The sequence below is a fragment of the Tiliqua scincoides genome, chromosome 1 (assembly GCF_035046505.1).
Source record: "Tiliqua scincoides isolate rTilSci1 chromosome 1, rTilSci1.hap2, whole genome shotgun sequence".
NCBI lineage: Eukaryota > Metazoa > Chordata > Lepidosauria > Squamata > Scincidae > Tiliqua > Tiliqua scincoides.
Genome location: NC_089821.1, coordinates 111,773,636 through 111,788,182, shown reverse-complemented (window position 1 = coordinate 111,788,182; position 14,547 = coordinate 111,773,636). Strand labels below are relative to the sequence as shown.

At 44.1% G+C, this 14,547-nt stretch overlaps 1 protein-coding gene across 1 annotated transcript in view; it reads right to left on the bottom strand.

Annotated features, from left to right (window-relative positions):
* The window catches only part of PPP1R1C (protein phosphatase 1 regulatory inhibitor subunit 1C), a 50,133-nt gene extending 38,423 nt beyond the window's left edge, over positions 1-11,710 (bottom strand). The window contains exons 1-2 of the mRNA XM_066611166.1: positions 11,630-11,710; positions 8,683-8,740 (exon numbers count right to left, since the gene is read on the bottom strand). Of these exons, the coding sequence (XP_066467263.1) occupies positions 8,683-8,740; positions 11,630-11,710 (139 nt within the window). The remainder of the gene's footprint in view (positions 1-8,682; positions 8,741-11,629) is intronic.
* Between the last annotated feature and the right edge of the window lie 2,837 nt (positions 11,711-14,547).

The window sequence follows — 14,547 nt, the reverse complement described above, 5'->3', positions numbered from 1 at the left end:
GGGGTGCGTACATAGTTTGTACTTAGCTTGCCTGCCAAGTGCACATTTGAAGCATCCTTCAGCATCCAATGTTTGTATTAAAGGGTTCTAAGTGCATTATTGTCCTCATGAAACAATTTGCAAAAGCAAAAGAAGATACCTTTGCCTGAGACTTTAGAAAACCATTAACAAATTGGGCTCAGTGGTTTCCCCCTGTATGATATGCTCTCTTATCTTATATATAAATTCTCTTTGCATAATATTTGCTTTGTAAATGAAAGGAAATATGACTAAAAACTGATGCCCTTGATGGATGTTTCCATTGTGTTTTTTTACATTGGTGACGTCATGGAATAACACGTAACAGCAGTTGATCTTATCTTATGTAAAGACTACTAAAGATAAGGAAGTTATAAATTACAACTAATATGCCAATTAGGAGTACTTCTGCTTCCACAATCAATAAACCAGCCACTGACTAACTAAGTTTAGCAAAATAAGTTTGCGAGGGGAGGAAGAGAAAAACAAGGCTCGAGAACTGGGATGATGCTCTGGCGTGAGGTGACAAATCTCATCATTCTTTAAATCATCATCTGTAAACAGTTCTTAGACCCGTCCCAGCATATTTTCTCATCTATATTAATCCCTTGTGAGAGCAAGTGAAAGGTCCAACATTGTATTCTTGGCAAATGGAACTTGCTTACACTGTGATATGAAGGCAAACATTTAAATTGGGGCCATATCTAACCTAATGTAATCTAATGTTCCCTCATCAATGCCTAAAAACCTTTCCTGCTCTGCCTGATGGTTGCCAAAATCTAGGGCCAGTCACCAATTTTTCCAATTCTCATGAGAAAAGGCAGGGAAAATTATGCTGCCTAACAAAACCACTCATTAAGGGTGGTTCAATCCTATTCAATTGGTGCTGGTTGAAGAGTGGCAGAGAAGTGAGTGGCTGGTTGAAGGGTGGCAGAGAAGTGAGTGGGGGCTTGGACAGAGGCATTCCAGGGTGGGGGGGAGGTGAAGAGAAGGCATGGCGGGGGTGGGGGGGACGAGACCAGCTTGCTCCAGCAGATCCTAAGCCCCACGTCGGACCTCCTGGCCTGGCACAGGACTACTTTACACTGGCTAAATAGCTGGTGCAGAGTCAAATAGCCCCATTGCAGGGCTGCTTCTCCTACTTGGGGGAAGAAGATGAATGACCCCTTCTCCCAAGAAGGCATCAAGAACTGACTGTGGCTGCCCAACACCCATAGGATGCAGAGGCAGCCATTTCAACATCGCTGCAGTCTTGGGCACCAGCCAGCTCATAAGAACATAAGAACAACCGCACTGGATCAGGCCATAGGCCCATCTAGTCCAGCTTCCTGTATCTCACAGCGGCCCACCAAATGCCCCAGGGAGCACACCAGATAACAAGAGACCTCATCCTGGTGCCCTCCCTTGCATCTGGCATTCTGACATAGCCCATTTCTAAAATCAGGAGGTTGCACATACACATCATAGCTTGTAACCTGTAATGGATTTTTCCTCCAGAAACTTGTCCAGTCCCCTTTTAAAGGCACCCAGACCAGATGCCATCACCACATCTTGTGGCAAGGAGTTCCACAGACCAACCACAACAAAGTAAGGACACATGTTTGCACTAGGCCAGCACTAGTTGTAATTAGCTACAAATGGCTAAGCAAGGGTCTCCAAACCTTTCAGTATGAGGGTCACATTATATATTTTACACATTTTTGTGTGCAAAAGAAAATAATCTGTTTTATGACGGAAATGTAAATTAATGAACAAGTTTTACTTGGATCTTTTTTGTAATCAGCATGAAGAGAAATGTGACAAAATGAGCCAGGCTGATACTATTCTGGCCACGTGGAAAGGAGCGCAGATAGAACTGTACATCTTAAATGTCTGACTGCATGGTTGGGGGGAAAAATTCATGTTGCTGTGAGCCATATAAAATATTGTGGCAGGCTGAGTGTGCCCCCTAGCCATAGTTTGGAGACTCCTGGGTTACAGCCTAGTGCAGCGGTTTTCAACCAATGTGCCGCGGCCAGAGGAGACAGGCAGCAACCGGAGAAAAAGGAGCAGCCCGGCTGCTTTGCATCTCCTGCTGCTGAGGGAGAGGAAGGCTGCAAATGAGAGGACCCTCATTTACCTGGGTGTAAGCCCCGTAGACTATTATGGGGCTTACTTCTGAGCAGTCATGCCTAGGATTAGGTATCAAGTCCGCCCCGCGTGCTGATTGGGCAGCTAGAGAAGCCCACGGAGTGAGGGAGGCAGGAGTGGGCAAGCAGGTTGGAAGGGAGCTCGTCTGCTGAGGCCACCAGCCCAAGAACTGGCTGGCCTGGCGAAGGGTCCACGAAAGTCCCTTTTCCTGCCACAGTTGCCTGCAACTGCCCAAGGCGACCTTCAGAGGAAGGGCTTTGGGCCACAATCCTATCCACACTTACCTGGGAGTAAGCCCCCGTTGACTATTATGGGGCTTACTTCTGAGTAGACACGCCTAGAATTAGGTATCAAGTCCAGGCAGAGAGGTCGGGGGTGAGAACGAGGGAGGCAGGAGCAGGCAGGAAGCAAGCGAGTCTGCTGAGGCTGGCTAAAAGTGGCCCTCCCTGCCTTGTCTTTTGCCTTTTAGGGGAAGGGCGTTGGGCCACACTTACCTGGGAGTATCCACACTTACCTGGGAGTAAGCCCCATTGACTATAGTGGGGCTTCCTTCTGAGTAGACATATTGCCTAGGATTGGGCTTTTGGTTCACTTTTTTCTTAAATACAGGAGCAGGCAATTGGCACTTCTCCCCACCCCACTCCCTCCCACAGGCACATCCCCCCAATCTCATAATCAGTTAGCACCTCTCTTACTGTCCCTCCCTTCACTCCTCCGCATCTTTCAAAGGTTCACAGTCACTGTCCTCACATTCTCCCCCCCCCCTTCCAGCTGAATCCTGCACTTCTTTCAATCATGTGTCTTCTTTGCCCCTCACCCCACTATGTGCTCAGCCTGACCTCTCTTTGCCAGCACTTTCTGGCATGACACTTTAATAACAACATTTTCCAAATCCTTTCCAGAATCACATATATTTTCCTCTCCAAACTTCTTGTCTTTGGCTGCAATCCTAACCACACTTTCCTGAGAGTAAGCCCCATTGAACAAAATAGGACTTATTTCTGAGTAGACCTGGTTAAGATTGTGCCCTTTGTCATGTAATGATTTAATTGTATTAATTGTATTAAAAATTAATTGTAACATAGTAATTTAATGTAAGTAAAAAACTGGTCGTGTGCCTTGACAATAATAACAACAACAACAACAACAACAACAACAGTATTTATATACCGCTTTTCAACTAAATGTTCACAAAGCAGTTTACAGAGAAAAATCAAATAACTAAATGGCTCCCTGTCCCAAAAGGGCTCACAATCTAAAAAGATGCAAATGAATACCAGCAGACAGCCACTAGAACTGACAGTGCTGGGGTGAGGTGGGCCAGTGACTCTCCCCCTGCTAAATAAAAGAGGAGCACCCACTTGAAAAAGTGCCTCTTACCCAATTAGCAGGGGTTAAATTTTAGTGCCTTGTCAGTGTGCCGTGAGCTGAAAAAGGTTGAAAATGGCTGGCCTAGTGCATAGGTGTATATCGCATCATGTGTCACCATCACCTAACACCTGATTATTTGGAGTTGAGTGCACTATAGGGCTATATATTTGAGGTATATTTGAGCCAACTCTGTGGTGGCTCATTCTCCCAGGCAAGTCAACAGTTATGTTGTTATCATCAAGTAATGAATATAAACAATCTATGAATATATACAATTGGCTCATAGTATCCACCAAGGTCTGGTTCTGACCCCCCCCCCCCAGGATACTGAGATTCGCGTATACTGCAGTCTGCTTCCAAAAGTGTTTCTAAAAGTCAAAATAAGTAAGAAAATAGCTTTTCCCTACATAGCGCTGCAAAACCATGCTGTTTGCAGGGCACTCAACAGAGCTCTGGAAGCCACTTTTGGTTCATGCAACCCCCTCCTTCAGCCCTGGCTTGACCCAGCACATCCAGGAAGTGGCTTCTGGAGTGCCATTGATAACAGTGTGGTTTTGTTGCTCTGCAGCAGGAAAACTATTTTCTGACTTGTTTTGACTTTTAAAAATACTTTTGAAAAGCAGACCCCAGCATCTGCAGATAGTAAAATCTATGGATGCCAGACTTGTGGATAAGGCAGGTCCACTGTATGTCTGTGTCCAGCCCTTAGGCTGAAGCTTATGATATTAACTTCTGATGCTTATCTATCCAATCATGGTTGGCAACCTTCAGTCTGGAAAGACTATGGTATCAGCCTACAGCACCCGCTATTCCCAGGCAGTCTCTCATCCAAGTACTAACTAGGCCTGACACTGCTTAGCTTCCGAGATCAGACGGGATCGGGCATGATCATTCATCATCCAAGAGCTTATGAAGAGCTCCTCATCTAATCATCATGCACACAAGGAATATGGCTGAGAAGGATCATGACAGCGAACTCTACCACAACTTGCACGGTCCCTATGCATGTGCGCATTTTACATGTGGTTGGGGACACTGCTAAAAAGCAATCTGATGCATTTTGGGGTCTATGCAGATGGTTGAGTCAGTGTACATAGGTCTTAGGGCAGGTGTGGCAGAGCCACCAAGGGGACCTGGGGAATGTGACCTGCCTGCCTGTTTCACCCAGTGGGTGGTCAGGTCCAAGTAGGATAGAAGGAAAGCAGAAGAGGGATAGAAAACCAGGTGTAGGGGTTTCAGAAGATCTGTGGGGAAAGGGTGAGAGTGTCACTAGGCCCTCCTCTGTGAGGTCACCTAGGCTGGTATCTTGGAGCTTGTATGCCTGCCTTAGCTCCCCCCAGGAACAAGTGGGGTCTTGCCGCTTAGTCTTCATCACTTCCCAGCCTGTGGTGAAACCTTTATTCCTTGCCACAGGACCTGTGCCTCCTTCTCCCATGCTTCTGGTCCCACCCTCTCCTGAGATCCAAAAATTTAGAAATATGTAAAATCAGTAGTTGGCAATGATTGATTTTACTGAAACAGAAGCACAAATTTGAAATTGAAAACAGCTGTTAGTGCTTGGCAGGCTACCAAACTCCCGAGCCAAAAGGCGCAGCAGCAGGCCTTACACCAAGCAGAAATGGAAAGCTGTTGAAGATACCATTGACATTCACATGGTACATCTTGTTTTATCCAGGATTCCATTCTAGGTGAGTCCAGCCTTAAGAGTGCTTTTAATTTTGCTGAAAAGAGCCATTAAATAAAATTACAACGAGTGCTTTCAGATAGAAAGAGAGCTAGCGTACATCTTCATAAAGCCAGGCTGCAGTGTATGGGAATTATTTTGGAAGAGTGCATCATCCCATTGTTCTCCATGGTAGCTGTTGCTGACCTTAGTCCAGCCTGGGACCACATTCTTTCCTGGATGACCCTAAATTCACCCAGACTCCCTGCTACACTCTGGCTTGATCTGACCAGTTCCAGCTGCTTCATGCGAAGGGTCTCACAAAAACTGCAATTTTACATCCTATCACAACACACACACACACACACCCCAGCTGTCTTAAGCATTCCAGAAGGAATTTTTTTTCCCTGAGTCTTGTTATTAAGATTGTCATATAGCGAGCTGTTTATTAAGAAAAAGTATTTGCATGCACAGCTGAGTCATAAACCTTTGTACAGAGTGTTGCAGGGCTTCTTCAACATCTGTTCTTGACATAATTTGGTTCAGCAGAGAAATATTCCTGCCAACGGAAAGAATACTGCAGGGAAAACCAAGGAAATATCCAGAGACCACCTGTGGTAATGCAGGAAGTTTAATTTGGGAATTGTTGGAAGCAACCCCAGGCCTTGATTTATTCCTTTGCAAGCCTTCTGATTTCTAAGAATGATTCTGATCCAGATCACCCACCCATGACTGCTATTTACCAAGACAATAAAACAAGAAAGACAAATGAAAAGCATTAATTTAACATTTTGACTAGTTTAGCCCCAATTGAATGCGTTCACAGCCCAATCCGACTTAACCGCCCCTTGCCTGTATGAGACATACAAAATTATGCAGGGGATGGACAGAGTGGATAGAAAGATGCTCTTTACACTCTCACATAATACCAGAACCAGGGGACATCCACTAAAATTGAGTGTTGGGCGGGTTAGGACAGACAAAAGAAAATATTTCTTTACTCAGCGTGTGGTCGGTCTGTGGAACTCCTTGCCACAGGATGTGGTGCTGGCGTCTAGCCTAGATGCCTTTAAAAGGGGATTGGACAAGTTTCTGGAGGAAAAATCCATTATGGGTTACAAGCCATGATGTGTATGCGCAACCTCCTGATTTTAGAAATGGGTTATGTCAGAATGCCAGATGCAAGGGAGGGCACCAGGATGAGGTCTCTTGTTATCTGGTGTGCTCCCTGGGGCATTTGGTGGGCCACTGTGAGATACAGGAAGCTGGACTAGATGGGCCTATGGCCTGATCCAGCGGGGCTGTTCTTATGTTCTTATGTTCTTATGCCTTTATTTGCATCACCAGCTACTCCAGTTCTTGACTACTGAAACAGTCACGGAACAATTCCCTAATTCAGTGGTTCCCAAACTTACTGTGGACAAGGCACCCTTCTTTCATGGCAGCTTCTTCTTCCCAGCTTTCCTGGGTGCAGCTCTGATCCCACATGATCAAAGATGGCAGTACCTGGGAAAGCTGGGAAGAAAGAGGCCGCCAGAAACATCCCACAGCACCCCTGTGAGTTTGGGCTCATCATTTGGGAACCACTGCCTTAATTTTTTTGGCCGTTTCCTCTTGTGCGCTGTCTCTTGAGCATGGACTGTGTGGGGGCAGCAGATTCCCTCTCTGCTGCAGACAGCTCCTACTCCATCAGATCCTGGCCTTGGGAGAAGTAGAAATTGTGCAGGATGTAGTATGCCGTCACCAGCAGTGGTCTAGTCACAGTCCACCAGCCACAGTCCACCACCACCACCAGCCACTAGTCACAGTCCAGACTTTACAGTAGAATCACCAACATCCCTTTGACTGTTTTAAGGCTCTCATGTAAGAAGCCACAGAAGCATACACAAAACCAAGGCATGAAAATACAATATGGCCCTCAACCACAAATGGAATTGGAGGTCCTATATGAAGCTATAGGAAGGTTTATAGAAAACACAGTGATCAAGCAAGATTTTGCCCTGTACACACCTGTAAACAACCAAATAAGGACAGGAAACCCTGAAATCTGGGTCATAAGCAACAAAAAGTATTTAAACTATGCCCCAACTCTGTTCTGGGTTCTTTATTCTTGATTTTCTATTTGCTGTCCGCTGTTCATCTGATCCTGACTCAGTCACCCAATCACCCTGAAGCAAGACCTGATCCTGACCCAATCATCTGCAGGACTGGTAATGTAAGAGAAAATAACTTTTTTAAAAAGTCAGTCAGTCAGATAGCACCCCAGCATGCCTTGTACCAGATAGGCAGGGAAGTTGCATATTGTCCCTTGCCTGCTAGGAAGTTGGCGTACTGTGGTGTTGATCTCAGCCCACTCGAGCTTGTTTGGAAGTAGGCCTGGCTGGTGTGGCAGGTTTGGATGCCCATGTGGGGGGGGGGGGGCTACAGCCCACTAAACGCTTCTCTAGGTTTGCGACCCGCCAAAAATCATTTCACAAACCACTGGTGGGTCGCGAACCACAGTTTGGGAACCACTGGTGTAGTGGTTTCTCTTTAGGTTTGTGATGCTTTGGTATATATGACAGCTGTGTTTTCAGGCCTTCCTCTGTATGTGGCCACTTGGAGCCATTTTATTCCAGACTTTGAGTACTCAACATGAGTACATAAGAACTGACCGCAAAGGTAGACAGATAAACACTATGTAACAATATTAAGGTGTCCTTCTGCCCATAATTTCCTTATATTATTAAGCTCTTATTAAACTGTATATACAGTTTATATGTAGAAGTTTACACGAGGCTCAAACTACACACACACACACACACACACACACACACACACAAAGTCCTCTCATTGATACACTCTATACATTCAATGGTATACCTACATTTGCTTGACAATGCTGCTCCTTCATATGAGAAACCATGGATACCCCAGCCACTCCCTTCTCAGATCAGCCTCTTATAGCGTGTGTCGCTTGATCAGCCCAAGACCTCCTAATGCTGGAAGCAGCATGGCAGGTGCTGTCCCCCCTTACCCAATAATATGTCAATCTCTGCTCTTCCCAAATTCCCATGTTATCTCCCAGCACTCTTGTACCCTCCACATTTCCTCTTCCTCTCTATTTCCTTCTTCCTTTTCCAATCCAAAGGCTGGAAATGGAGGAGGAGGCGCAGTGGAGGCAAGTTGGAGAGATACACCCCCCACCAATCTGCTCCCTGAGGCAGATCTGCATCAGTTGGCCTCATCGATGAGCCGACCTTGCTCTTGATACAGAAATGTCCCTAGGATTGGAGATGGAACAACCTCCTTCTGGTGTCCACAAACAGCACCGAGCTGAAAAACACAAAAAGGGTGCTGATCTGCATTTCACACTTCCTTTTTGAGAGCTGATCCTGAACCTACAGAAAGCCACAGTGCAACTGAAGGGGAGGGAGGTTAAGTCTAATACTGATTATACAATAGGATTATTCTGAGTTGATACACAATCCTACGACTTACAAGTTTCAGAATTGACTTACCAGTTGGTGAATCAGTCATAATGACTAATGATGCTGGTGTGGGCCTTCTTTTCCTGATCTGTGGAAAACATAGACCCAAGTAGACTCATGAAATATCAGCCACAACCCTAAATCCAAAGAAAACAACAAATTGCCAAGCAGTCCCATTATGCCTTATGCAGGGATGTTGAAAGCACCGCTCCCACAAACAGTATTAAAGCTATCAGGTTGCTTTAATGTGATCAAAAATAGAATACTTCCAAAGTCTGGTCATTCCTTCCATTTCTAGAATCCAATACACCCAAGTTGTATTGGGACAGATTTGTATTTATGTGACTTCAGAGAATACCTTATTTTTTTCTGCCTTTACAGTTTGCTTCATTGTGTTGGATCTATAAAGACCTACAAGGGACAAGCTTGGATATTTAGGGCTGCATCAGCCAAATAGAGCAGGCACTGGAAATATTTTGCAAGTCTGGTTGCTCCCAGAGTCCCCGGCAAGATTGGGTTTCCCTACAAACTAGCAATGAAACCCAGAATCCTTGACTGTGTCTCAGAAAAATCCAAGGTGTACTTTTGGTTTGCATTGGGGCACTTCCCTAGGGTGACAAAACTCCTACCGTCAGTCCTCTCCGAGGCTCTGTTAAATCCCAACCTAACAATGTCCATTCCACTAATATTTATGATGATGATAATAGATAAACATTCACTGGGGGACAGTACTTTTGGAGAGCTCCCCCCATTTTTTGCTACATTGATTGGGCTACTCAGTGTCATATAGTAAGATTTTTTTACAGCTCAATCCTATGTGTGTGTACTTAAAAAAAAGTCCCATTGTGTTATCTAGGGCTTAGTCCCAAGAACGTATGTACAGGATCGCAGCCCTACAGCCCAATCCTCTGCATGTCTACTCAGAAGTAAGTCCCATTAGAGTCAATGGGGCTTACTCCCAGGAAAGTGTGGAATGGATTGGGCTGTTAGTGTCCTCAGGGCTAAAGACAAAATACTTCCCTCGACATCAGGGCTTGAGAGAAACTATTTAGAGAAAGGAGCATGTGTTCCAAAGAACTAGAGGATCGCAGAGGAGGTAGTTTTTTTGCAGGAATTATTCTCTGTTCCAACAAATTCATTTGATTCCAAGATATTTCCATGGAGTTCTCTGGTAATCTGCTATTCAGGCACTAAGAAGACACAATCCTACTGAGTTTCAGCAAGGTGGCCATATCCTGTGTCTTTAGCCCAGGGACTGATTTTATAGGCATTTGCTGCATCCGTCTGGGATCAGGATAAAAAGAACCATAACACTGGTTTTGTGTGTATGTGTGTGGGTGAAGGGGGTGTGAATGTGTGCTCAGTTGGTTCCTTTTCCCCCATTCTGCATGACAAGTTCTTTCTGAAACTGAGGGTTGTTCAAAAGTAGCTTGCAATATGGCACAGGGTCAACAGTTTAAAGGAAATAAACCAAAATTATGCTGGTTTAGGATGATCCCCTCATGCAAGTTTCAGCAGTACCGTCATCAGCCTGCAATGCCATTGTAGCAGCCGGTACAATTTGGTTTCATAATATAACTCTGGCAAGGAGGCCTACCTCATCCTTAGCAAGCATTTGCCCAGATTCTTGGGAAATGCTACTCTTTTTATCAACAGATTTTTTTTCTTCTGCTTGAAAGCAGTAATGGATGTGAGAGACTGTGGCAGTGGGTCACAGACAGCACCAGCTGATAATGTCGTCCTTGACTTGTAGATTCTAATAATGCCGATGTTATGATATAATCAAACCAAAGTGTGACATTTCATGCACATCATGGCATTAAATGAAGGGTAGAGTCTTTGAGCTAGTCTGGTCCTCTTTGATTTTGAGCCTGAAGTCCTATGCGCCCTTCCATGAGACTAGGTACGCCCTCTTGAACACAGTAGTAAACAGCCATAATCGAGTCAGCATTGCAATTTTCAATACCAAAATAATAATGCCATATCTTGTCAATAAACTGTTACATGTTTGTTCATGCAGGTCTCTTTGTCACCCTTGACAATAATAATAACTTTGCTTATTCGTTCTGACACCTTATGTCATTATTTTGCTTTCCAGCAACCTCTTCTGGCAAAAGCTGTCTCCTCTAGTCTACTAACATTTAAATATCCTATGCACACTTACCTATGTGTAAGACCCTCTAAACACAGTGGGACTTACTTCTAAATAGACATACATAGGATTACACTGTAACTGTAAGCATCTAAAACAGCCTACAATATCATTGCCAATGATTTTGAATAACCAGAATGATGGACTTTACATAAGTCAAATATAGCTCCATTTCTACTTTCTAAATTCTTATGGAGTCAGCCAGGCCAGTGTTTGCAAGGAGATCAGAGTGGTTTGCAAGATTCACCTTATACTACATTCTGAAATATGGATAAATTATTTCAGGGTCACTTCTTGTGCATTGGAATATATCATACTGTGTACTGGAATATATCACACTCACAATTATATTGTAAAGTCTTAGAAAATAAGACATTATTCTTCTGTTACTGAGGATTTCTGAATACTTTCTTCACAGTGTCCTTTTACCAAGTAGCAACTGAACTTTCTTCTTCCTGAAATAGCTATCTACATGATGTATGACATCTCACTTTTCATTTTGACATCCACTAAGCTACATTTTTGTACAGAATCATCTGAATACACATAACAGCTCTGACAAAAACACAACAATCGCTGTCGGGAATCGCATATCCTTAAAGAATGAAAACAACAGATGTTTGTGCATGAAAATATGTGTGAACTTCACCTGGAGAGAACATCCAAAGGACAAGTCCTGCTTGCTCTTTCAGCTGCAGTACACTGTGTGGAATTCCAATAGTTTGACCTGAGTTACATAGATTTTTCAGATCTGAAAACATCACACTCAGCCTGTTTTCTCTATCCCCCCCCCGCCCCCCAGCAACAAAGATAAAGCCAGCTTACCTGTTCGGCAGCTTCAGGATCTATTTGACTTTGAAATAATGGCACAGCAAATTGTATCTTTTTGGGGCTGTTAGGCTCCATCGCAATAATCAGAAAAGAGCCCCGAAATGCCTAAAGGGAGAGGCAGAGCGAGTATGCCCTGGCACACTCCCTGAAGCCCCGCCAAGTGCTCCTTATTAACAGCTGTAATTCCTGAGCGAGTGAGCAAAGCTGCCTCGGCTGAGAAACTCCCTTATTCCACATCCACAGCGGTGCTGCTGGCTGGAGCCAGGATGATTCTTTCTGTGGTCCTTCAAATCCTCTCAACGCAACGCGGACAGAAACAATAAACTAATTGTGCACTGATTCCCTTCCACATATGCCAAGCGTTCACTCAGAGGCTAATTGAAAATGCAATACTAGCCTGGCTTGGCCTGGTGCCCTGGGAGTTGAAGCGGAGGATCTCTCCCCTGTACATTACTAACTGGCTGCTCCAAATTGCAGGGTAAGCACCCTTCGGAGTATTGCTGATGGACCATGAATTATTGAGAGACAGAGATCAGGATGCTTTCAGATATGAGGTGCGGAGGTGGCGCTTGGAGTAGGTGGGATATCATCAGCTCTCTTATGAAGCCTTTGCAGAATTCTCTCCCTCTTGTGGCTGGTCACCTATTGGTGACTGGGTCAGGCCTCAATCTTTTCTGGTGGCCTCCAAGCTTATATATGTAACATTTAATTGATTTTAGGAAGCCTTTTGGTTCACTAATTTTTTTCTCCTAATCAGTCAAGCAGCCTGTATCACTTAGAATATGAATATATTTCTAAAAAACTGCAGGTGGCAAGCACCATTTTCAGGAAGGCATCCCTTTTTCACTCACTTGAAAGGGGATTCTTCTTCTAAGGGCTCAATCCTATCCAAATTTCCAGCACTGATGCAGCCATGCCAACAGGGCACAGACTGCATCCTGTGGTGAGGGCAGTCACAGAGGCCTCCTCATGGGAAAGGAATGTTTGCTCCCTTACCTTGGGGCTGCATTGTGGCTGCAATGGTGCTGGAAAGTTGGATAGGATTGGGCTCTAAGGCAATGTCTGCTACCACACAAGTGTGTGTCATCTAAAATCAAAGGAAATGTGCATCAAAAGAATGGTTTTTACCCATATGCAGATTGAACTGATTGAGTAAACAGTGACTAGATTAACTGTCTCCTGTCCTTTCCAGACTCCCTTTGCTCCTAGACTTGGAGGACCTCAACTGTAGGCCAATGCTTAGAGTTCTGCCCATGTCTGCCTGGATCCTAAACCAGTAGTTAAGGTTTGAGAGACAATACAGGACCTCTGCTCAGAACTCACTAAGGTTCAACCCCCAACATTCTGAACATTTAAATTACATTTAAACCATTGACTTCTCTTGATACTTTACCCAAGAGAGGAGTAATGTCTAAGCATTCGATTTCTTGCTGCTGTTAGTAGAAACTGCAAGGCCAACTTATAGGAAATGAGATAGATTAGAGAGAAATAACTTCATTATAAATAGAAAATGTTGCTGGCTTCTGAAGGCTATAGCTCAACATCATAGAGACAAATGTTTTGCTAACACACATCGAGTTCTTAAAGACTGTTTTGTGACAGGAAGCCGAATTGATCTCACTAAACTTCGATTTGGGTTCTTCTGTAATGTGTATAATCAGGAAATCATCCAGTATTTAGGGATGTTGCCAGGATAATTGAAAATCAATGGTTTCTAGCAATCAGCACCCATGATATGAAGATTTAACAGTGATGCAAAGAATAATGTGGCTTGTAACTGCTCTTTAGTAATTTATGCTATAAAAAATAACTGTTTGCTGTGATGACGGTAGGAACTAGATCTTCCAAACCACATTGCTTTATAGGACTATTTGAACATGATATATAAACATGAAAAAATGACAAGTTAGTAGTTAGAACTCTCAACTGGTACACGTTTTGCAAAAATATGGTACAGTATTAGTTTTAAGCTGGAAAAAGAAAATATCTTCTCAAAATTTTTGAATAAAGAGCACCTGTTTCAAGCTATTGAAATTTCAAATTTGGGAAGACCTTGTTTTGAACTCAGAGGTTTCTCTGATGCGGCAGCATTCGGAGTCTCCCTCAGCCAGCATAAGACAAAGTCAGACAGTAAACCTGAGCTGGCTCTAGTCTAGTGGACTGTGATGGATACTGCTTTGTTGTTGTTGTTCAGTCGTTAAGTCGTGTATGACTCTTCGTGACCCCATGGACCACGGCACACAGGCCTCCCTGTCTAACACTAACTTCTGGAGTGTGTCCAAATTCATGTTCATTGCCTCCGTGACAATGTCTAACCATCTCATCCCCTGCCGTCCCATTCTCCTTTTGCCTTCAATTTCTCCCAGCATCAGGGTCTTTTCTAAAGAGTCCTCCCTTCTCATGAGATGACCAAAGTATTGAAGCCTCAGCTTTATCATCTGTCCTTCCAATTAACAGTCAGGGTTGATTCCTGTAGTATTGATGGATACTGCTTTAGTCATGATAAAAACAATTTCATTCTCCATAAATTGTAAAGTTCAAATGAATACTAGCATATCTAAATACTTCAGTGTGCTTCAGTGTGCATTCAGTGCTTCACTTTGAAAAGGCTTCCGTGTGCACTTAATAGATCCACAACTCTGTATGTCTGTTTGTCTGTGCATATGCAGCTCTTCCTTTCATTGAAGTAAATGAGACTGCCATAGTTCAGGAATCAAGTCCATGGGCTTGTATGTGGAAGGCTCTGGGTTCAGCCACTGGCATCTCCAAGTGGTGCGTAGAAAGGCGGCCGGCTGCCAACCATCATACACACAATGCCAGACTAGGTAGATCAGGGGTTTCAAACATAAGGCCTGCAGGCCAGACCTGAACTGCAGAAACTCTTCATCTAGTCCAGGGGTGTCCAAACATTT